The following is a 25,330-nucleotide window of genomic DNA, read 5'->3' as shown; positions in this document are numbered from 1 at the left end:
TTTTACTATAGTATCCACTCATCCATGTAATCATGCAGAAAATCTAGTTCAATATAGATTGGTAGTGATATGTTTTAATAATTTTTTCATTTGATGTGTGGAATAAATGAGTTGGCTCTCCCCTGTGTGTCCCTTCCACTAGCCTACAGGGCCACACCTCCTCTGAAGCTCCCCTAGCCCTAACCTTTACTTGTGTGCTCATTTTTCCTAGTTCCTCTCTTTTCTGTCATGACCTCTCTTGTCCATGAGACCTACCTCCTCCTCCCTATTCTCACGAAACCGCCTCGCTACCTCATTTAAGGCATTCCTTAAAACCTAGCTCTTTGACCAAGCTTTTGGTCATCTGACCTAATTTCTCCTCCTGTGGCTCAGTGTTATATTTTCTTTTATAATGCTCCTGTGAAGCATGTTGGGATGTTTCGTTATGTTAAAGGCACTATATAATTATAAGCTGCTGGCCAAACTTCTTTCTTCCCAAGCTTAAATGGGAGCTGTTTAAATATAAAAGTTGTGTTTCTGAAAGGATAAAATATTTGTGTGCAGTGTTATATTCTTCTCCCTCATTATTCATTTGAAAGGTCAATATTATTAACTTGTAGATGAACTGAAGAGATATCTGCAACAAGTGGTGTCACTAAAATATGATGAGGAGCCAGATTATGAAGAACTAAGAAAACAACTAAAACATGGTCTTGACAGGTTGGGCACGTCACCCAATAGCCCTATGGATCTTACAATAACCACTGTAAGTAAATTTTGTGTGCAAATGACTGCATAAGGACTGTCTCCAGCTTGACTGTGATAGCTCAGACGGTTTGATCCTGGGGATCCAGAGAGTTGCTGACACCTCTGGCACTGTGCTCTGGTTTGAATCTCTGCCTGCACAAAAAGAGGGGCAATGAAGAATGGGGGGAGTGGCGCCCACAACAGCTGTTTATTGTTTCTCTCTTTTTCTTTGTTAATAAGGAGCCTCCTCCCATCCCCCACACCCTGGCAGAGGAAGCTGCGCATTGGCTTAGCTTGGAGCTTCAATGCTGCTGGGGGGGGCCAGGGAAGGGCTGCACCCCATTAAAAAATGTCACGCTGTTGGTTCCCAGTCCTTGAAGCAGGCTTTGGTTCGGGGGGATTGCACTAAGCCAACATGCACAAAGGCCTGATTGGCAAGGCCTGAGCTCCCCTCCCCTCCCCACCCAAGAAGGCTGAGGGTGATGATTGAGGATACAAGACTAGGGAGTCCATTTATTTAAAGTTTGCTCTGGAGATTGGTCCTTGCATCTCCGATCTGTCAGTTTCTCCTCTCTTTCTCACCTTACCCTCCCACCCCACCCCAAAAATCTAAATCGATCTATACGCTTCCTGGCTATGTAACAGGTTGGAACTGGAGGAAATATGGCAAGTGTAACTTGTTTTAATGCATGATTATTGAGCTTCTTGATGTGATTATAGAGATTATATTTTGGTTCTGAAATTTTTGGCCTTTGATCCCTGAGAAAGTAGGGTCAATTTAAGAGGTATATGAAAAACTATAGTGTTTAGGTCAAAAATCATCGAGTAGACTTTTACATGAGATCAACTTTTACACAAATATATACGGTATATAAAACCTTCATAAGATCATACTTGGAGCATTGTGTACAGTCTGGGCTCCACTACAGGAAGAATGTTATGGCAATAGATTCACTAGGATGTTGCCTGCTATGAAGAAATATGGATTTAAACAACATTTGTTGCTGTTTTTGTTAGGATGGCAGAGATCAATAGGTAATTAGATGGAGATGTTTTAAAAATATGAAGGAATGAGCAAAAGTGGGTAGAATCAAGCCACTTCCAGTGATTAAGGGGTTTTGAACATGACATAGGATTAAATCAGGGATATGGGCATTGAGCTGGAAAAACCTTTATATAAAAGATGCGGAATATACCACCAGAAATTGTGATTAAAACAGACCATGTTAACATTGAAGAATGGGTTAGGTAGTGGTTGAAAGAAGGGGGGAGTGTGTTAAAGGAATATGAGAACAGAGCAGGCATTTAGGATTAGGACTGCAGTTCATGTAGAAGATAAATGGCCTGTTTCAGTTTTATAATTTTGTTGCAATTCAACAACTTTTTTAAAATGCTCCAGCATTGAGTGACTCCATGTCAACACTGGTAATTGCTGGATGCAACCAAATCCAAATTTAATTATTCTGGCTGTTCCAGGCTTTCTGGTCTTGGGTAAGTTACTATCAAAGGGAGCCCATTGCTTGGTATTTTAAAAATGTATTTTGATAATAAAATGGTGCCAGTAACCAACCATGACGAAGTTAGGACCGTCAGTGAATCTAGTATCTTTTACAGAAATCCAGTCATTATCCAAACTAGATAACTGGAGCAAAAATGCAGGCTAACTTTCTCCAATGTCACCAAAAACCATGAATTGGCTGCCTGTTTGTGCAAAGCTGTAGTGGCATTAGCAGTGTTCTCAAAGCAGCAAACTAGGGTAATGTACAATCATGACTAACATTTCTAATTTTTTCTCCACAGATTTGAAAATACCAATAACCAACTATGAAGCCAGCATTATCATGTTGAGATCAATTTCAAAGTATATGCATTTAAAGATGCACTGTACTTTTTAAAAATCATGCTTTTTATAGGAAAATGCATGCTTGTGTGTATTTCACGTTTCAAGATTTATATTTGGTGTTTTTAAATAAAATTGAATGATATTTTGGTGAGAAGCTGTGTTTTGGTTGTAATTTTTGTTGTTTGTTACCTACAGTATTTTGCTCTAAACCATTGCACTAATTGACCCCATTTGGCAACTGATCATCTCCTGCCACCACACCCCCCCTGCCCCACCCCACAATTACTGTGTAATATACTTGTCCAGAAATAAACAATTTAAATAGCGGTCTTTGGTCTGTTGCATGAATTAAATTAGCTTCTGCAGCAGTTTTCTACTTGCAATCAAAGACAATAATCTCACAGTTTGCATTCTTATTGAAACTGGCTGAGAGATGATCAACTCGCTTGTCAGATGGATAACAAATGTTTATGAATATAATTTGTTTAAATTGTATGGAGTTTACTTGAATGTACTTAGTGAAGGTGATTGGTTTTACTGAGCCGAATTGCTTATACTGTGAAACATTGACCTCAATACAATTTCAAATATCCATTCAATTTTGGTTGGTGATTGGGTAACAATTGTTTGTCTACTTTTTTTCTTCTTCACTCAAGGGAGGTGGGTTTCACTGGCTCGGCCATCATTTATTGCCCATCCCTGATTTCCCTTGAGAAGGTGGTGGTGAGCAGCCGCCTTGAACCGCTGCAGTCCATGTGGGTGTAGGTACACCCACAGTGCTGTTAGGGAGGGAGTTCCAGTATTTTGACCCAGCAACAGTGAAGGAACAGCAATATATTTCCAAGTCAGGATGGTGAGTGGCTTGGAGGGGAACTCACACTTGGTGGTGTTCCCATGTATCTGCTGCCCTTGTCCTTTTTCGATGATAGTGGTCGCGGGTTTGGAAGGTGCTGTCTTGGTGAGTTCCTGCAGTGCATCTTATAGATGGTACGCACTACTGCCACTGTGCATCAGTGATGGAGTGAGTGGATGTGGATGGGGTGCCGATCAAGCGGGCTGCTGTGTCCTGGGTAATGTCAAGCTTCTTGAGTGTTGTGGGAGCTGCACTCATCCAGGCAAGGAGAGAGTATTCCATCACACTCCTGACTTGTGCCTTGTAGATTGTGGATAGGCTTTGGGGAGTCAGGAGGTGAGTTACACGTCATAGGATTCCTAGCCTCTGACCTGCTTTTGTAGCCACAGTATTTATATGGCTAGTCCCAGTTCAGTTTCTGGTCAATGGTAACCCCCCAGGATATTGATAGTGGGGGATTCAGCAATGGTAATGCCATTGAATGTCATGGGGCGATGGTTAGATTCTCTCTTGTTGGATATGGTCATTGCCCAGTACTTATGTGGCGCAAATGTTAGTTGCCACTTGTTGGCCCAAACCTGGATATTGTTCAAGTCTTTCTGCATTTGGACATGGACTGCTTTGGTATCTGATGAGTTGCGAATGATGCTGAACATTGTGCAATCATCAGCAAACATCCCCACTTCTGATCTTATGGTGGAAGGAAGGTCATTGAAGCAGCTGAAGATGGTTGGGCCTAGGTCACTGTCATGAAGCTATTAATGCATATAATATTTTGAAAAATATTTTTCTTTTAAAATAGAGGTTTATTCTGTGGGTGTGTCTTAATTGGATTAAAGACAGCTAGTCTGGGTGCTTTAATGGGCACTAGTTTTGATATGTAAGAGAGTTTGCGTACATTTGCATTTTTTTGAATAAAGCATTCAAGAAAGGGGTGTGAAAACTGATGTCTTTCTAGCAGTTACCAAGCAATATACTTTATATTAATAAAATTGGTATTATGAAAGGGGTTTCATTGTTAAAAGGTGAAGTTCAAAGAGGCTGGTGAGACAATCAGTGGTGGTAGGTATAACTTCAGTAGTTTTCAGGTGTACAGAGCAGAGGCAATGGTGAGACTAAAAGGCAGCTCTAAGCCTACCAGTGTCTGCAAGGAAACAAAGTGAAAAGAACCTCATTTTGAATTCGTACGGTGAAAATGCTTTGCCTAGTGTTTGGTTAAGTCTAGGCGTTGCTGTTGCCTTAATGGAGATTAGTTTGGGAATTTGTTAAAAGTTATGATAGTAATTTGTAGCCATGTGTATATATATTTTAACCTGTGTAAATTAATAAAATGTTTCACTTAGTTTAATGTAAAGCCTCGAACTGGTGGTCTTGATTCCTGAATTTAGAGTCACATCTCAAAGATAACACTTAAAATTATAGGCTATGACAGTTGTTTAAAGTTTCCCTCTGGGATTTTGAAATGACTCCGCTTTACCAACCGCATCGGTCATAACAGACACTACCCTAAGGAACTCCTGCAGTGATGCCCTGGAGCTGAGATGACTGACCTCCAACAACCATGTTCACCATAAGTTTGACAAAAGAGAATGAGAACACAGTTGGAGCAGGAGTGGCCACAGCTCAAATCAGATGTAATATTTGCTGCCCTTGTTTCTCTTGCAGGAGTAGGGACCCAAAGGCTCTGAGTCTTCTAGAACTTGGGAGCATTTGTATATATCTTCTGTACTTCATTCATAGGAACCTGAAGTCAACATCTTCCAGGTGAAATCATTTGATCCAAGCAACCTAAACCAGATTAGACCAAGTGATGCAGAAGATGGGAAATGCAAAGTTAAGAGACTCAGCATACAAAAACACACCACATCTGACTTAGATCTTTTCTTTTAGTCATTTGGTAGCACAGAACTTGATTATTGATGAAAAAAGAAACATGTCTAAGCTTTTCATCTTACACTCATCAGGACACTTCGCAAGAATACCAATATAAGGGGAAAACAACAATTTATACTGTATGTGAAGAAAGTGCTGATTGGTAGGCAAGTGGCATTGCCATGGAGAATGCACCAGTGATGGTGATTGACAGTTAACTGCCAGGCATTGTTTGAAATTTAAACCAGGCAGCTTGACCAATTGGTGAAGGCATTGTCCTGAGGAATGAATCAGTGAATGACTATCACTTATTTTGTTTAGTTGAAATAGGTGCAATGTGTGTACATGTTCTTTTTGTCTGCAAAGAACAGGGCCCTGTGTATTAATATATGTAGCTTCCAGTACATGCAAATGAGCCACACTGAGAGTCTGACTGGCAATCTTAAATTGGTTGTCAGCGTAATTCTTAGCACACTGAGGATTATTTAGCAAAGACTGTCCAGTCGTGGAATCGTATCTAATGTTGGACACTCTTTTGAGTTTTTCAAGCACAGGCTGGTTGGGTACAGTCTGTACCTTGCCCGTTGCGAACAGTGGCTGAGACATGCTGTTTGATACGATCTGCCAGTCTTTGGGACGTACGGCCTACATACCTAGCATCACACTGGCACTGAAATTCAGAGGACCACACACTGATGATAGAAGGTTGGTGATTGCTGGCATTATGGTATTGCTGATTCATCAATACCCTATGTGAAGGGAGAAAATCTCAATTCCTTGTTACCACAGAAAATATGTACAACAATGTTTAACTTCTGGCGTCGTACAGAAACAGATTGTAGAAGATCTTCTTTCTACTTAATGCCTCTGATATAGACTTTATCCTCATCAATCCAACTCACTTGTTGAAAAAACTGGAGGAGCAGAAGAGTCCAGCCCCTGGAGACCAGTAGCTGAGAGGGCAAAAATTGATATGAGACCATAATTTAACAGACTTTTAGCACTAAAAGTAACCTTGCATAAAAAATGAAAACTGTATATAGTTTAATCCACACCAAGTGAACAGAAAGATAATTTGGTAACCTGAGGTTGTTTGCAATATTTTGTCAATGTTCATGAGACACTTAGGTTAATAAATCATGCAATTTTTCCTCATTTGGCATTAGGATAGAGCACCTCTAGTTCATTATAAAGGCTGGGCCTTTATTTTGTGGGATATTATGCTTTCCCCTTGAAGTAGAAAGATGGCTTTTTTGATAGCTCAGTGACTGTGACTCATGTCGAGAAGGAATCTGGAGATTCAATCTACTGTTTATGTTGCGTGTCACTTGGGGTAGCAGAAGGTTGAGTGGAATTACAAATGACTTCAGCATTACTGACTACTGGCTTTTTCGCCTTTTGGGATCTAAGTTTTAATCTTCTCGTGTCTATTGCCATTAAGAACCCAGCCACAAATATTTCTGCATACACCTTGAGCTTAGGAAAGGAAAATAAAATTGGGTTGTGACTCCTGACTATTACCCTATTGAAGGTTTGTGTGTATGTATACAGAATGAAACTTGATTGTGATGGATTCCCTACTTAAATAGCCATCTAACCTATCTCACAGATGAATCATTGGTACTGGGAATAGTACCAATGTTGGTGCACCCCAGCAGCTAGCTGGTATCTGTCCCCAGAGAGGTATCTCTGTCCTTGTGTGTGGAAGGGAAGTGGTGCATTTGAAAAAAGTATTTTTTGCTTTTGATTCGCTCCGAGAACTACACTATTCATTTTGTACAACAGAAATCAGACTTAAGGCAATATTGTCATAGGGTTTTCTCGGAATCTTTAATATTCTGACTCAATTATGTTGCTGTTGCATATATGGACTTTCAAAATGCATTTGACAAGGTACCACATAATAGACGTGTTAGCAAAATTAAAGCCCATAGGATTAAAAGAGCAGTGGTGACATGGTCAGAAAGCAGCAAGTAGTGATAAACATTTGTTTTTCAGATGGATGGAAGGGTGCAGTGGGTATTCCCTAGGGATCGCTATTAGGACCAATACTCTCTTTGGTGAATGCTAATGACTTAGGCTTGAAAATGGAGGGCATAATTTCTAGGTCTGCAAATGATATGAAAGTCAGTAATGAGAATAGTAACAGACTTCAGGAGGACATAGATTGGTGAAGTGGACAGACACAGAGCAAATTAAATTTCATGTAGAGAAGTATGAAGTGATACATTTTGGTAGAAGGAATGAGGAAAAGCAATATGAACTACTGGGTAAATGGTAGTTTTAAAGGGTTCAAGACCTAATGGTGTTTGTACACATATCTTTGAAGATGGCAGCACAAACTGAGAAGGCTATTTTTTTTAATAAAGCATATTGGATTCTTGCCTTTTATTAACAGAGAAATAGAGTACAAAAGCACTCTAGGATATTATGGTCAACCATTACAAAAACTGATTAGGCCCCTACTGGAGTATTGTGTTAAATTATGGACATTGCACTTTATGGAAGAATGTGGAGGCTTTGAAGAGGCTGCAGAAAAGATTTACTAGAATGGTACCAGGAATGAGGGACTTCAGTTTTGTGGAGGAGTTCTCCTTAGAACAGAGAAGCTTAAGAGAAGATTTAATAGATGTGTTCAAAATTATAAATGTTTTTCATGGAATAAATAAGGAATAACTGCCCAGTGGCAGAAGGCTTGGTAACCAGAGGACGCCAGATTTTAGGTGATTGGCACAGTGTATGCAGTGTGTTCTTGTGATTTGGTGAAGTTTGCTGCCTGAAAGGGCAGTGGAAGCAGATTCAATGGTAACATTCAAAACAGAACAGGATAAAAACTTGAAGAAAAAAAAAGGGAAAGAATGGAGAAATGGGATTAATTGGATAGTTTGACCAGAAAGCAGCACAGCCATGGACCTGATTGGCCACCTTCATTGCTGTATTCTGTAATTCAAGCAAGGTGTTGAAAGGCAATCCTGTAGCAAAAGAAAGGCATAGAAGGAATGTTCCACTTCATGGATATAAGGATTTTATGAAGAGATTTGTCTGGTCCTATCCACTTGTGATATAAGGGCAATGTTTCACCATGATGGGTTTAATGCCTAGTTAAATGCAGGTTGGTCTGTTTTCAATGTTGAGAAAATATCCACATTACAAGTGCTGGTGCAAGAATTCAGCGTGAAGGAAACAATGAACAAAGATAGGTACATTACTGCTTTTGTAAGGATCTTTTCCTTTAAACTACATAACCCAGCAGATATGAAGCTCTTAGCAAATACAGTACCCATAGTAGCTTGTTCTGTGAAAGTGACTAATTGAGAGTTGTCAAGGATGCAGTATATTTCAGCTGCAATTCATAAATACATGGCAAACAATTGACCTTAGCGGCAAGTTGTTTTAGAACTTGAAACATACACATTTTTTATTTTCAATGAAGTTTTACTTTAAGCAAGCAAATAAATCGGCGTTTGTATCATAACTAGATCCATGTAAACTATACAAGGACACCAAACACAGATGTTTCCTGATGACACATGAATACTAACACTCCAGAGACATGGGTACCATGCTATCTCTTGTGCATACTACTATTAAAGAGCTGACCGGTGTCATGCATCAGGCCACAGGTTAATATCCTCCAGGCATCACTGGAAAGAAACATCAAAAGCAGACCTTGCACAATCAGCAACCACAAATTTGCAACCTGCTTCCTGTCACCTTAGTTGCTTTACAAAGAAAAAGCTTGCATTACAATTCTCAAGATTAGCTATTTGCTACATCATAAAAAAGACAAGCTTGTTAATTGCTCCCTGTTGAGGAATGCAGTAGTTGCATTATCTATCAATACCCAGTGAAACCATTGTAAGGTATTAATGATTTAAAACAAATGTAAATTCCTGATCCATCTGGAGGTGTTGCTGCTGGGATTCAATGGAATGCCATCAAATTCATTTGAGGGTGAATCAGCTGTGGACAATGGACAACACAAATCATCTCTCACTAACTGCTAACCAACCAACTAGAAGTTTATTGTAACAGGAAATAAATGAAGGCTGAAGGCAGAACAGCCAGTAAATGTGTAGACCTGAAGGACTGCCCTCAATGCCGAGCATACTAAAAATTTTCTATTACATTTCAAAAAGTGTTAGGGACTATATTGCTATGTGGATGTAGGTATCCAGCATGCCACATCATTCACTACTGCACTACAGTCAGTGTACCAAAGCAGCAAAATATATCATTCCACAGAACATGGTGAGATCTGGGAAAATACACTCAAAGCTGCATCTTCATTGTGCAGGAGAGAAAGCTTTAGATCTTTTCAAAAGCTGGCAAATGACTGAGGCCAACAGTAAAAACCAAAGTTTTTGAGAAGTTGAACATCTCCAGCCAATGTCAAACCATTGGATCCACCAATGTGATTTATAGAACCAGAGGCAGGAACCAGGTTAGCATGTTGACAATTTCTTAACAAAATTGAGAAACGTAACCAGCAGGCATAAATTCAAAGAACCAGATGAAAGCTGCTAAATCAGCTCATGTGGGATCTATACACCCGATGTATAAAAAGCTCTTATTGAAAAAGACAAAGCTCACAATATCACAGGTTGCTGACACCGCCAGACCAAATGAAGATGGGTGAAGACACTGACTTCCCAAACAGCTAACCTTCAGTTAAGTCCAGGGAAAAGCAGTAGGGCTGATGCAATGAAACAGCAACAAAGGAATGCACATCGGACAGAACGATGTGCAAGAGCTGTGGATAATAATGAGTTCACGGAGAGAAGAAAATGTCCCACAAACAGATTAAACTGCAGAGTATTTGGAAAGCCCAATCACTGGGAAGAGATGCGCAGGACAAAGAAAGAAGCTAGTAAATGAATTACCAGAGGCAGTGCAACAGGGTGAATGAGAAGGAAAAGAAACCAAAACATCCATACCCTGGAAGATGATGGTGAGTTTGAGGAGGCAATAGAAATAGGAACCATACACCTACAAGAAATGTCTAGATATGACAGTTCAGAGAGAAAAGAAATTCACACAACCATTCCAATCAGGAAGAAGGTGAGAAATAAGCAAAATCCTAAATCTGAAGCGTGATACCGGAGCACAGAGTAACATCATCCCACTCAAGACTATACAAGAAGATGTTTCCTGAAAATTTAAAAGAAAATGTTTACCCAAAGGAAGATGCTCTGAAACCGAGCAATGACATACCGATGGCATACAATGGAACTAAAATTTGACAGTTAGGAACAACCCAAATCAGAGGAACATGTAAAGGGAAGGACCTCAACTGCATGTTCTGTGTCACTGCAACAGTTGGTCCTGCTATCCTGGGGTTGAGAAGTTACAAAGAACTGCAGCTGATCTCAGTAAATCATGAGATGAAGGTGGTGACACTGAGGGTTGAAGTTAGTACACCCATTGAAAAGCGCCGTCCGATCAGAAGCAAGAAAGACCTGGTCCAAATGTATCCAGAGTGTTTTGATGAAACATTAGGATGCATTGAATTTCTTGAGTATCACACATCACCACTGATCCAAAAAGGAAACTAGTGATTCATCCCCCACGTAAAATACCAATCAAACTAAAAGGAAAGATTGAAAGGAAGCTCTGAGACAGAAAAAACAAAAAAGTGATTGCCAGAATCACAGAACCTACAGATCGGGTAAATTCCATCGTGGTGAGAGAGAAGCCAAATGGATGGCTATTATGCCTGAATCCCAAAGATCTTAATCAAGAAATTAAGAGGAATCACCATCCTACTCCAACACGGAAAGAGATCACACCAGCATTGGCAGGGCAAAGGTTTTCAACAAACTTGATGCCAGAAATAGCTACTGGAACATGAAGGTTGACAAAGAATCTTCATTGTTGACAACATTCAGCACATGTTTTGGATGGTACAGATTACTGCTTCTACCTTTTGGCCGTAAAGTGACCCAGGATGTGGTCTAACAGAAAGTAGACAAGAGATACAAGGGATGCAAAGGAACAGGCAGCATAGCTGATTATATCCAGGTCTAAGATGCAGATAAAAAGACCATGACTACCATCATGAAGCCATGGAGAGAACCAGGAAAGCCGGGAACAAGCTAAATGCAGACAAATACCTTGAGAAGGTGACAGAATGCAAGTTCTTCGGAATGATTTACACACCTGACGGAGTCAACTGAGTCCTGAAAATGTCTCTTTGAGATGGAAGCTCCGGAAAACAAGGGTTGAAAGTTTCCTTGGCTTGATCAATTACATGAGTTTTTTTTTCCATATCTCACATGTCAGAGCACACAGCAAACCTATGAGAGTTAATCAGAGATGTTGAGTGCCAGTTGTCAGAGTCACGCAAGAAGAGTTTCCGCAAACTCAAAGAAGTAGTGTGCAAGGAGACAAAGCTGTCATTCCAGAACAGAAACAAACCTGTCACACTGCAGGTAAATGTTTCTACTAAAGGACTGAGGGTAATGAATACCAAATCCACAAGATGGAGGCACAACATTATATGACCTGAGCGATACTTTGAATGTTTTTTGAGAAAAGAAAACAAGCTTTAAAAGAATCTTAAGATGTTCAGTTTAATTATAAAAGTTGATTGTTAATCTTTAGTTTAGGCATAATATTTTAATGACTGAAACAATTATATTGATATATAGAGACACTCTATTTCTAAGATAGATGGATATATATTTGAAAAAAGTTAGGAACTATATTGTTATATATACATAAGTATCCAGGATGCCACATCAATTGCACTACAGTCAGTGTACCAAAGCAACATTATATCATTCTGCAACACATGGTGAGACCTGGAAAAATACATTTGATGAAAGCCCCAGTATTTGTTTCTAAAAGTCTTGATTATTTAAAACTTCTGGGAACCACAAGACATAACACTGCCCACTGATAATAACATACATTTTCAATGTCATTCATACCCTTCATTTGAAACCTTAACTGTTCATTTTTGGCATAAAATTATTTGACGCAATAGTCAAGATTTCTGTTGCTAGGTGTCTTCTTGAGTAAACTGTACTGAAATATTATGTGGGATAATATTTCACATACAATTAAATAAAATGGCTAAAACTAAGTTAAATTTCTAACCTTTCTGAGAAAATGTTGTTGATAAATCTTATTACATCCTTAACGCATTGAGATCTGTTCAGGATTTCTGTAGTCTGCACGGTGCATGGGATTGATATCCTTAAATGTTATGTTCAGATATTATTTACAACGATTTGGACTGAACTCTCTATTTTTCTCCAGAGTTCAGCGACATCCTTGCACACCATGACATAAACCGAAAGCCAATACAGGCTCCACTGTTTTAAAACAGATTGTGCCACTGAGCATATTGAGGTTGTGAGTGAACAGCCCAATTACTTAATCCTTTTATCACAACATTCTATAAGATGATTCTTTTTTTAGAGAGATTCTCAAATTAGAAACTGAGAGCGAAAAAAGTTGTTAAAAAGAAAACAAATATAGCCCTTTCCTGTATTTATGGATCAATAATGATTTTAACAGAAAGCTGAAACTCAAATTGCTTTTGTTCTTTATATTATTGTGTTGGGTTGGAGTAGTTTCAATGATTCCTGAAGACTGCTAGCTATGAACACCCTAACACTTATTTTAACATACTTTAACAGAACTCTTTCTTACGTGCTTCTGACCATGCTTGCTTTCCTTTCACTTTCACTTTGAGATGGTGCATGGGATTGACATCCTTGAATGTTATGTCCAGGTATTATTTACCAGGATTTGGACTGAGCTCTTTATTTATCTCCAAAGAAGCAAATGTGACGTGAGAAAAAACTTATTCGCACAGCGAGTGGTTCGGGTCTGGAATGCACTGCCCAGAAGTGCGGTGGAAGCAGGTTCAATTAAGGCATTCAAGGGGGTAATAGATGATTATTTGAATAGAAACAATGTGCAAGTGTATGGGGAAAAAGCAGGAGAATGGCACTAAGTTATGATGCTCATTTGGAGAGCTGGTACAGACACGATGGGCCAAATGGCCTCCTTATGCGCCGTAACAATTCTGTGGTTCGGTGATTCTGTTCCAGACTCTCACATCACATCAGTATATGTCACTCCCTTCTATGACATCACAGACTATTACAGTTAAGCCTTTATGGGCAGAATTTAGCCCATGTTGGGCGAGCTCATCAGGGGCAGGCGGAGGCGATCAGGAAGCTGACCGCCGCCCTCAATTGGGGCCAGACCGGGATTTCACACTGGAGGGCCAATTCAGGCAACGCAAGCAGCAGCGCTCAGCACTGCCTGTGTGGGTAGGGGAAGAGGGCGAGTGGGGCGATCAGAGAACTTTGCGCATGCACACGACTGCGCGCTTGAAAATCTCCCTGAGACACAGAGCTGCCTCAGGGAGGTGAAGTTTTCCAAATAAAACAATAGAGATTTATAAAATGTTATAAAACATGAGCAGGGACACATTATTAATTAAATTTTAAAATTTTTATTTTATTTTTATTTGCTGTTGGAAACCTTATCCCACCCGTGGATGAGGTTTCCTGAAAACTGCAAAGGCCGCTTGGCCTTTTTGCCTGTCCGCCAACTGAAAGGTTGGACAGGCAGTAAAAAATTTTGTTCAATTATTTTTTTAATGACCTTAACAGGCCTTTCAATTGTCGGCGTGTGTGCACTGAACAAAATATCGCATGACTGCGCGTTGATGCGGGATGCTCGCCCGACGTCAACGCGGGTCATTTTACACTCGAGCGGGTCGGGCGCGCACCAGCACGCCGAGGCCAAGCTTCTGCCCTATGAGACTTAGCCTAACATACTCTGTTATATTACATCTCCCCCAGGTCTGTGTTCAGACTTCAACATTCTCTGATGGTCCTGGAAGCCTAATGCTTCAGCCTCCGAGTCATTCTGAACATTTTTGTTTTGAAGTCTCATAGAAAATGTAGCGTCTTTTTGCTCTCTTAGGCAAATGCCATATCTTTCTCTCTCCTTGTTCTCTTTTGTCTCTCCTTCCTCCATTTCTTAGAGATTTTCACCCTCCCTTATACCAATAAACATTGTGGTTCCTTCACTAGTCTACTATACCTCGTTCTCCTTTTGTTTGTAGGGAATAAAGTCTTCTCATCCAACTGTTGGTCCTCACGATGCTGTTGAACAGAATTTGAACTAGTAGATGGTTCAGCTTCACCTGCTTCAGTGTTTTCTTTCATTTCTGATGATTGCGATCTCCCTGGTCTCTCTTTTTCACTCGGTTGCTCAATTGCAATCAAAGTTCTGTCTCTTCTTACTGTGTCCTGTTCCATCTGGACAATGTAAGGTCTTGGGCCTGGTGATTTCTCCAAATCTCAATTGATCTCTGATCCAAACCTGGTATCCCTGTCAAAGATCTGATAATATTCTTGCTCTGTGACTTGTACATGTGATACAGCTGGATGTCATTTAATACTGTAGAAAGCCTAGAAGAGTATAGAAAGTACAGGGGTGAAGTAAAAGTGGAAATTAGAAAAGCAAAGAGAGAATACGAAAAATATTGTTAGGTAAAATCAAAGAAAACCCAAAGATGTTTTACCGGTACACTAAGAGCAAAAGAATAACTAAGGAAAGGGTGGGGCCTATCAGAGATGTACATGGCAACTTATGTTGATGCTGAGGATGTGGGCAGGGTTCTCAATGAGTACTTTGTCTCTGCCTTCACTAAGGAGAGGGATGATGCAGACATTCTAGTTAATGAGAGGAGTGTGAAATATTAGGGACAATAAGCATAGTGAGAGAGGAAGCACTGGAGCGACTGACATCCTTGAAAGTGGATAAGTCACCAGGGCCGGATGGATTGTCTCCCAGGCTGTTAAAGGAAGCCAGGGAGGAAATAGCGGATGCTATGAGGATCATTTTCCAATTCTCACTAGACACAGGCCAGGTACCAGAGGACTGGATGTCTGCAAATGTTGTACCATTATTTAAAAAGGGAGCAAGGGATAGACCAGAAAATTATAGATCGCTCAGTCTGACTTCAGTGGTGGGCAAATTATTGGAATCAATTCTGAGAGACAGGATAAACCGTCATTTAGAAAGGCACAGGTTGATCAGGGATAGTCAGCATGGTTTTGTTTGGGGAAGATTGTGTCTTACTAACTTAATAGAATTTTTAGAGGAAGTAACAAGGAGGAGTGATGAGGGTAGTGTAGTGGATGTTGTCTACATGGATTTTAGTAAGGTATTTGACAAGGTCCCACATGGCAGACTGGTCAGAAAAGTGAGATCCCATGGGATACAGGGGAAGGTGGCAAGTTGGATCCAAAATTGGCTCAGTGACAGGAAACAAAGGGTAAAGGCCGATGGATGTTTTTGCGAATGGAAAACGGTTTCCAGTGGTGTTCCACAGGGCTCAGTATTGGGGCCCTTGCTGTTTGTTGTATATATTAATGATTTGGACATAAATGTGGGAAGTATGATTGAGAAATTTGAAGATGACACAAAAATTAGCCATGTAGTTGATAGTGAAGAGGATAGTTGTTGTACCCAGAATTATATCAATGGTGTGGTTGAGTGGGCAGAAAAGTGGCAAATGGAATTTAATCCAGAAAAGTGTGTGGTAATGCATTTTGGGGAGGGCAAACAAAGCAAGGGAATACTCAATAAACAGGAGGATATTGAGAGGGGTAGAGAGACCTTGGAGTGCATGTCCACAGGCCCCTGAAGGTGGCAGGACAGGTGGATAAGGTGGTAAAGGAAGCATATGGAATGCTTTCTTTTATTGGATGAGGTATTGACTACAAAAGCATTGGTGTAACAATGGAACTGTATAAAACGTTGAAATTCTGTGTACAGTTCTGGTCACCACATTACAAGAAGGACATAATTGCTCTGGAGAGAGTACAGAGAAGATTTACAAGAATGCTGCCAGGTCTTGAAAGTTGCAGCTATGAGGAAAGAATGGATAGGCTAGAGTTGTTTTCCTTAGAACAGAGGAGGCTGAGGGGCGACCTAATTGAGGTGTACAAAATTATGAGGGGCCTAGGGTTAACAGTAAAGACTTGTTTCCCCTAGCTGAGGGGTCAATTGCCAGGGGGCATAGATTTAAGGTGATTGGTAAAAGAATTAGGGGGACATGAGGAAAAACTTTTTCTCCCAGAGGGTGATGGGCATCTGGAATTCACTGTCTAAATTGGTGGTTGAGGCTGAAATGCTCAACTCATTTGAAAGGTTCTTGGATCTGCATCTGAAGCGCTGTAACCTGCAAGGCTACAGACCAGGTGCTGAAAAGTGGGATTAAAATGAGCGGCTAGTTTCTTTTTCATCTTTTTCTGGCCAGCACAGACGGGTTGGGCTGACTGGCCTCTTTCATCGCTATAACTTTTCTATGGTTCTATGGTTCCAGTGACTTCAAGACCCCTAGCCACCAAACCAAATACCGTGATCTGGCTCTGCACTTGGTAACACCTAAATGACCTTGATGTAGACGTTGTAATTTTTCAAGTCTCAATGCTCTTGGGATTACTATTCTATCATCGTATACCATCAATCACTGTCAGATATGTTTGGTGCTCAAACCGTGGTCTAAAAATAGGACTATGTGGTATGTATGTTGGCCATCCTCTAATGTATCTGCTTATATTCCTCGTCTGAAATTTGAGCCTCTTTGATTTCACCCAATCTTTGTGTAGTTGCTGGTAATGTATGGGCTGTCATTATAGCAAACTTCTCAGCTCATTCCATAAATTCAATATTGCATTTTTCTGGATTCTCTGTTTATCAATGCATGATAATACACCTGCTGTGCTTTGTTGTTTCCCTTGAACATATACAGTATGAGTATCAAACCTCATAAATCTTAATTTAAATTTTTGAACTCTTGATGGCATTTGCTGCAATCTCTTTTGAATTCAATAGTGTGACTAAAGGTTTGTGGTCTGTTTCTATCACAACGTGAAGACCTAAGGTGGAGTCAGAAAATTTGTCACATGCCCACTTGGCTGCTAATGCTTCCTTTTCGAATTCTGCATATCTCATCTCTCCATCTGTTAATGACCATGATGCAAAATAGACTGGTCTGCATTTTCCATCTCTCTGTACCTGAAAAAAGTATTGCGCCTAATCCTGTAGAGAACGTGGCAGCTGCTATTATTGTAGGTAACTCCAAATTGTAATGGGCTAATATCTCTGATGACATTAACCTCTCCTTGATTTTGTCAAATGGTTTCTCGTATGCTTCTTACCAACACCATTCATTGTCTTGGCGCAACAACTGGCATTATGGCTTGTTGAGCTCGGTTGAGTTTTTTTAGAAATTTTACCACCTGATTCACCATCTCCATGAACATTTGTACCTCTGTAATGTTCCTTAGAGCTGGAAATTCTTTTATGACTCTGGTCTTCAGTGGATCAACCTTTATTCCTGATGCTCTCACTATGTGACCTAGAAACCTGATTGTTGGCTGTGAAAACTCTCACTATTGAGAGTCAATCCTGCCTCTTGTAGTCTTCTCAGCACTGTTTTCACTCTCATGTCATGCTCTGTTTAATTTTACCCATGTATCAACACGTCATCCATGTGGCAAACAACTACGCGTAAGCGCTCTAAAAGATTTGACATTGCTCTTTGAAAGATCTCTGGTGCTGATGTTATTCCAAAGGGTAACCTGTGTAGAGTAAAGGGTTAACTCTAACACTAACAATAGCTACTGAGCATGTGTGTAAGGAGCTATGTAATATTGATGTCACACAGAAGAGAATGAGGAGAGTCTGACCTAGTGCCTGTACATACTTAAGTATGTAAATAACAGTTACTGTGAAAAAGGATATTTGCCTTCAGCCAGATCTCTTGCTAAGAGTAAGACACCCAATGTCTTCCAAGACAACCCAACAATAACAGATGGTAGTGGTGACCGGACCCACAGAAAGGCAGTGTAAAATAGTGGGAAACAGACTGAGAAGAAGTGAAGCAGCTGCAGAGAGCAGTGGGTGAAGAACTTCAAGGCGTACCCGGTAATTGGACAAGAGAGGGAAACCACGAGGACAGCCCAGCGACTAACACAGAAAGCAGCACGGAAAACTTGACCCAGGGTGAGCAATGAATTCTACCCTACCTCTCCCAGAAGCATTCCAGAACAAAGAGGGCCCCAGACAGGCTGAGCTATGGCAAAACTGGAGAAAGCGTTTCACTTGTTATCAAAATGCTTCGGTTCTCACAAGTAAGATTAACAAGGACCAGGTTATATGTTATCGGTAGCAACACAGATGCTGTGCTGGCCAGGCAGAGGGTGAACAAGGAGACAGTCTCCTACAAGGATGTCATCAGAAAACATTATCATAGGGCAAAATTCAACTGTTAAAATCAAAGACCAGGTGAAGGAATTGATTAATTTGTAAATGATCCCTATTGTTTGACTGACAATTGTGAGTATGGACCGTTAAAATATGATTCAACAAAAGACAGAATTGTTGCTGGCTTTGGAAGAAACCTTGTCAGATTATCTACAATCTAGAGAAGATTTGATGCAGAGCAAAGCAGTACAACTGGCTAGGCAGGCCGAAGTGTGAAAGCAAAACTGAGCGTTTGTGAAGAGTGAACAAGAAATCCCATGGGAAAAGTTGTTTGAAGCCATTCAGTTTACTGAGTGCAATACTGCATCATGGCAGCAACCAGGGAAGAGTGCTGAAAAAGTGCCAACCACCATTTTACAATGTCCTCGCTGTGGCAGGAAGACGGTCCACAGGTGCAAAGAATGTCCCCACAAACCGCAGAATGTCATAGATGCTGCAAAATCAGTCATTTTAAAACAGTATGTCTTTCGAAAAAGCCTGTGTTTACAAAGCAAAAAGAAAAATCCTTTAAAGGAAGCTCTATACAAGAAGTACAGGAACCAGACAGCCAGGAAATAATTTTTCTCGGTGAAATCAAAGAAAACAGAAGCCATTGCTGGAACGCAGTCATTGAAGTCAATGGACATCATACAGAATTTAAATTGGATACAGGAGCTGAAGTCTCAGTTTTGTCTGATGGAGTTAAGGGGCTGCAAGGTCCAGGAGGAATCAAGCTAAAAGTCAAAGGTCAACTTGATGCAACATTAGGGTACAAAGGCAAAAAAATCTCTGAGACATTATATGTCATTCAGAACCAGGAATGCTCCTTGTTAAGCAGGAAAGTTTGTATTGATCTGAACCCAATCCTTAAAGTTGAAGAATTCAACGACCAAGAACAAGGCAACGAACTTAGAAGAGAATTTCCAAAACTCTTCAGAAGCTTGGGAAAAGCTTCATGCTAAAGGCAGATTCAAAATCTGTTTGTCTGTTTACACCCAGGAAGGTCCCACACTTACTTCTAAAATGGGTAAGAAGTGAAATAGAGGCAATGCTTCAACAAGGAGTTATTTCACCAATCATGAAACCAACTAGGTGGTGTTCTGGTATTGTATAGTTCCAAAACCAAAAGGATCCATCAGAATCTGTGTCAATATAATACAATTGAACAAGGCGGTAGAACAGGAGATATACCCAATGGCATCTGTAGACAAGCATCTAGCTAGACTGGCGAAGAGTAAAATCTTTACTAATCTTGACGCAAACAGCGGATTTTGGCAGTTACCACTGGATCAGGAGTCAATGCTTCTAATCATCTTCATAATACCTTTTGGACATTACTGTTTCAACCTTTTTGCATTACATCCAAACAGAGATTTTCCAAATGACGATGTCCAACCAATTAGAAGGATGGAAGGTGTCATATGCCAGATGGACAATGTCTTAATCCATGGCTCAACAAAGGAAAAACATGACAGGAAGGTAAAAGGAGTATTTAAAACACTGCAAGATGCTGGATTTACGCTTAATGAGAAGTGAGTTTCCAAGAGCCACATTAAAATTCTTAGGCTATGTAATCCGGGAAAGAGGAATCACTATGGACCCGCAGAAGACAAAACCCAAGAGAATTTCCTCCACCCAGGAATTAACTCCAATGGTTTATGGGTATGGTGAACCAACTGGGAAAATTACTACCCCAACTTGTTCAAGTAAACTAATCTCTAAGACAATTTTTGAGGCAAGACTAGCCGTGGTGCTGGACTGAGCATCAACAGCTATCATCTGAGCAAGTCAAAAAGATGTTGGTATCTTCGGAGCTCACTATGATTCCAAATGTCCAACTATTGTAGAGGTGGATGCATTAGCAACAGGACTGGGAGCAGTCTTGTTCCAGATTCAGAGTAATGGGACAAGAAGACCTGTTTATTATGCATTAAGGTCTTTAACTGAAACTAAACTATACAATGCTGTCAGTCAATGGACAGGAGCAGAAAGAGCCACTTCTGCCCTTCTCTTTTCCATCCAGGCCAAGGGAACGCCTTGGCATGGAACTATTTGAATTCAAAAGGAAAGCTTCTTCTCATCGTTGCAGATTATTATTCCTGCTAGATTGAGGTGCAGAAGCTATGTGGGCTCACCTCTTAAACTGTTGTAGCCTCTCTGAAGAGGATATTTTCCACATACGGCATTCTGGACATTGCCGTCTCTGACAATGGGTCACAATTCACTCATGAATATTTCCAGTCCTTTGCAGAATCATATGGATTTGTCCATGTGAAAAGGTACCCTCAGGCCAATTGAGAGGCCTAGAGAGGGGTATGTATCATTAAAGGCCTCCTGAGAAAAAAACAAAGATTTTGAATTCACCCTGCTCAGCTACTGCTCTGCACCATTGCAGAATGGCTTTGCCCCATGCAAGCTTTTTATGGGCCATAGGCTAAGAACCCAACTTCCTTCCCTTCCTCACACATTAACACCAAGTGCCACAGTAGAGGACCATGACCATTCCCAACAGAAAGAAGAAGGCTAAAGAGCAGGCCAAGCCCACATTTTCAACCAGCTACACAGGGCTCATGACCTGCCCACATTCAAAAGGGGAGAAATAGTGTGGATTAAGGATCAGCAGCGAAAATATACCTTAAGGGAGAGGTTGCAACAACCAAAATCATATCTTGTTCAGACAGAAACCGATGTCATCCAAAGAAATAGGAGTGCCTTGATTTTGATGAACAAGAAGCCATTAGTTGGATGGACTGCATACCCTGATCCTCAAGAGGAAACTACGACTGCAGAACCAATAATGATTGAAACAAAAGATGACAACCCTCAGAGAATGAATTTGGAACAAACAGATCCTCAACAAACTCAAAAAGAACTCTGTACACATTCGGGGAGATTAGTGGAGCCACCACGAAGATTATCCCTGTGTCAGAAGGCTAGGACCTCACTCTATATTTTTATAAAATAGACAAAGGCTTTAAAATGACTGAAGTCATGGTTAGTTATGCCTCAAACAAAAGAAGTGTTCTGGCATTCAGAGAAACTGACACCTTGTTTTCTTTAAAGAGACTCTAATGACCTATGTGATTACAAGGGAATTGTACAAAGGCCATTTACATTTTAAAAGCCAGGTCTGGCCAACGGAGACTACCAATCTTAAAGGACAAAGGGCCTTGAACCTCTTTTGAAATTATTAATGGTTGAAACAATCTGAAGAATCCAGACTAAGGAATATACATCCTTTGTCCAAGCCAAACTGAATAGTGGGAGTCACACGGGGTGGGGGACACCATCACCCACCTAGAAAGCAGATGCTGTGATCCAGAACTCTGTCCAGGTTTAGCTGCTTGGACCCATCTACACTGTTTCTACCAGAATTTCTGAACTTCTGTACAAGCGCCTACAAGGCTAAATCATCTTTGCGTGCCCATCCCATTGTAGAAGTCATTTCTGTTGGAAAAGTGAATTATCCAGCATCAGTTTCAACCTGCCGACATTGTGAAAGAATACACCATTGAATTTTGATTCTGGACTCTGGCTCACATGAAACAATAATTCTTTATTCTGTGATTTTTTGCCCTGTCAACCCCTTTCTTTCTCTATTCCACCCTTCTTTTACTGTATGAGTGAAACAGGAGGCTACGCTGCCACCCCTCCTCTCTGTTCGAGAGTGTGCAAATAAACTACCCCTGTGAGTTTACTCTATCATGAGTTTGCTGTGGAGTTGTTAATAGAAATTGGATCACACCAAAACTGAGGGGTTGGGAAAATTATGCTACCACTTACAAAGAGGGAAATCAAAATCAAAACACCCTTCTGTTTATGGACAGGTGGTGAGAAGAGAAATCAGGGCTGTTTGTTAAACATCCTCCTGTCCATAACACCCATAAAAAACAGAAACTTTGGGAGGATGTGTACCTAGCATATAGAGATAAAGACTTGGAGGGGAAATGTAGAATAAAGGGTTGACTCTAACAATAACTACCGAGCATGTGCAAAAGGAGCTATTGGCACAATGATGTGACTTGTGCATCAGTGATATCAATCTCTAATTTCATTGGCTGATCGAATATTGAACTTTTTAAAAAGGACTTTTTAAAAGCAAGAAAAGACACTGACTTAAAATGGTTGCCATAATTCACCTGATATCTGGTATTGCAAGTTGGCCAACTTCGGGAAAGTTCCAATGTGCATTACAATTCAGGCATGCCACAATATCCTTCTCTGGAATTTCACACCTGATGATGTCAAGAACTACTTTTAAAGGATTTACTGAAAATGGCACTGAGCTTCACATTTGCACATCTGTAAGGCTACCTCTCAAGTGGAGACAAAGTTTACTGGAACAATAGCTACATGGAAATGTGTTTTTCTTATCTGATTGAGGTGGATAATCGATATTCAGACATCACAGAATCTAATCACGCTGGCCAGGAAACAAAAGCCACAATCGATTCAGACATTGGTTAAACAAATACTTTCTGAAATCATTATGGGGAGAGAGAAGCCATGTGACTGAAGTAACCATTTTTGAAATCTCTTTAATACAGCAAACTGCTAAAACAGCAGTCTGGAAAATTAAGCAATTGAGCAATAAGCCCCCTTCTCTCCTCTCCCAAGTTAAAGCCCTATCTCTATTAAAGTTAAAAATCCAGCACAGAGATGGAGAATTTTTCATCGAAAGGAACCTCAGGTGCAAAAATCAATGACTTTTAAAAAAATATGGATTATGTTTTAAAATGAAATTGTCTACAGCAATTGCAGTTTACATGGGCTTCAACTCAACTTCTTGAACTTCAAAATCACCATGAAAAATTTCTGCTGCAGCCAAGGACTCAAACAGTGAACTCTCATTTTTTTAAACTTTTCAGCATTGAGCTTTAATTTAGGTAAGAAAGTAACTACCTACAGCATAACTTTTAAATTTTGTATGCTTGTATGGGTGTAGGTGTATGCGTTGCAAAGGGGATGCGGATTTACCTTTTTAAATATTTTTATACCTTTACTTGGGTGGGTTTTTAACTCAATAAAAACAAAACCTTTTTGTTTTAAACTCAAGAAAACCTGCCAGATTAGTTTCTTTGCAATCATCACATAAATGGTTAAGCACACACAGTGAGTAAATAGCTTCATCCTTCTAAATTCACAAAAATCCCTGTTACAGTCAGACTTGGAATGGTATGATAGGGGAATCATATTTTGCCCCTCCTCACGTGACCGTAACACTATATAATAATGATGTCACACAGTAGAGAATGTGGAAAATCTGAGAGACAAGCAGTGGCTCTGTCCTATTGCTTTGTAATCCTGCACATAGCTATGTATGTAAATAAAGGTTACTTTGAAAAAGGATCTTTGCCTCCAAGCAGATTTCTTGAAAGGAGTAAGAGACCCAACAACTTCCAAGATGATCCAATAATAACAGAACCTGTTAAAACAGAATCTTCCAAATAGTATTATGAAAATTATTAGAAGCTTGGACTCCTCTTCCAGTGGCATTTGCCAGAATCCACGGTTAGCATCTAATTCAGAGAATATTGAGCTCTTCCCTAATTTAGCTAAACTTTCATCTACTGATACCATTGGATGGGCTTCGCTTTTCACAGCTTTATTGAATCAACACATATTCTCATGTCTGGGTGTCCTCGTACATCCAGAATCATAGAATGTATTCTTTGCCTTTGGAATTGGTACCATCCCTGAGCACCAACTCGTTGGCTTTTTTATGGGTGAAATGACTCCTTGTCCATTAAATCAATCTCTTTCTTTACCTTTTGAAGTAAAGGATGTGGAACCTTCCTGGGTGTATATAAGCATATTGGTTTCGCTCCTAGGCTTAGTGTTATACGATATGCTGTTTTTAACTCTCCCAATCCTGTAAATAACTTTGGAAATTCTGATCGGAAACTTCCTGATTGACCTTCACCATTCTTTATTTCTTCTATTCTGCAGGTTGGATCCAATTCCATACATGCCTTTCTACTTAAAAGTGAATAACCCTGATCTTGAATTACATACAGTACATCGGTGATTATTTTCTCTCAGTGCTGTGAAGTAGGAATCTCCCAGAACCTTAAGCTCTGTTCCTCCTGGCTTGCATAGCTTTTTGTAGGATGGTTGAAGAACTCTCTTATTTCATGGTTCATCATCTGAAGGAACTGAACCTGCTGCTCCAGTATCTAATTTAAAGTGTGTTCTGTGGCCTTCCACCAGGATTTCTGCACTCCAATAGCTTTCACTTCTTTAATCTCCCCGAAGAAAGGTATCTCTGTGTCTTGTGAATCTTCAACTTCATGGCCCGAGTGTTCAGCTTAGCAGGCGGGTGTGATCGGCGGGCTCGGGAACAGTCAGGAAATGGACCACCGCGATTGGCCCCCCGACCGTGATTTCACACTGACTGACCAATTAATGGCCAGCCAGCATGAAGCGCGCGCTGATATGATCAGCTCTGCCTGGGTTGGGGGTGGGAGGAGGGTGGGTGCTGAAGTCAGCACAGGTACAGGGGAGTGTGGAATGAAAGCTCCTTGAAGGCAGAGAGCTGCCTCCGGGAGCTGAAGTATTTAAATGCAAAAAATAAAGATTTTTAAAACCGGGAAAAAATGCGCACACATCAGAATCAGTCACCAGAACATAGGGATGATGAAAATTCTGGACAAACATTTTTATTTAAAAAAAAAATTAATATCAGAAACCTCATCCTGGCCTTGGATGAGGTTTCCTGAAAAATGCAAAGGCCACCTGGCTGATTCGCC

General features: G+C 40.4%; 1 protein-coding gene across 4 annotated transcripts in view; it reads left to right on the top strand.

The window, feature by feature from the left end:
• Positions 1–25,330, top strand: part of vrk3 (VRK serine/threonine kinase 3) — a 186,849-nt gene that overhangs the window by 49,070 nt on the left and 112,449 nt on the right. For 3 of the 4 annotated variants that reach the window (XM_078544204.1, XM_078544207.1, XM_078544206.1), the window contains 2 exons: positions 600–745; positions 2,527–2,723. In XM_078544204.1, coding sequence (XP_078400330.1) covers positions 600–745; positions 2,527–2,532 — 152 coding nt within the window. In that variant the 3' untranslated portion in view covers positions 2,533–2,723. Of the gene's footprint in view, positions 1–599; positions 746–2,526; positions 2,724–25,330 lie in introns of those variants that run through there. The other variant, XM_078544205.1, reaches the window with a different exon arrangement.

The sequence above is a fragment of the Cetorhinus maximus genome, chromosome 6, assembly GCF_964194155.1.
Source record: "Cetorhinus maximus chromosome 6, sCetMax3.hap1.1, whole genome shotgun sequence".
NCBI lineage: Eukaryota > Metazoa > Chordata > Chondrichthyes > Lamniformes > Cetorhinidae > Cetorhinus > Cetorhinus maximus.
Note: the sequence above shows the minus strand (reverse complement) of the source record. Positions and strands in the feature narration are given on the sequence as shown.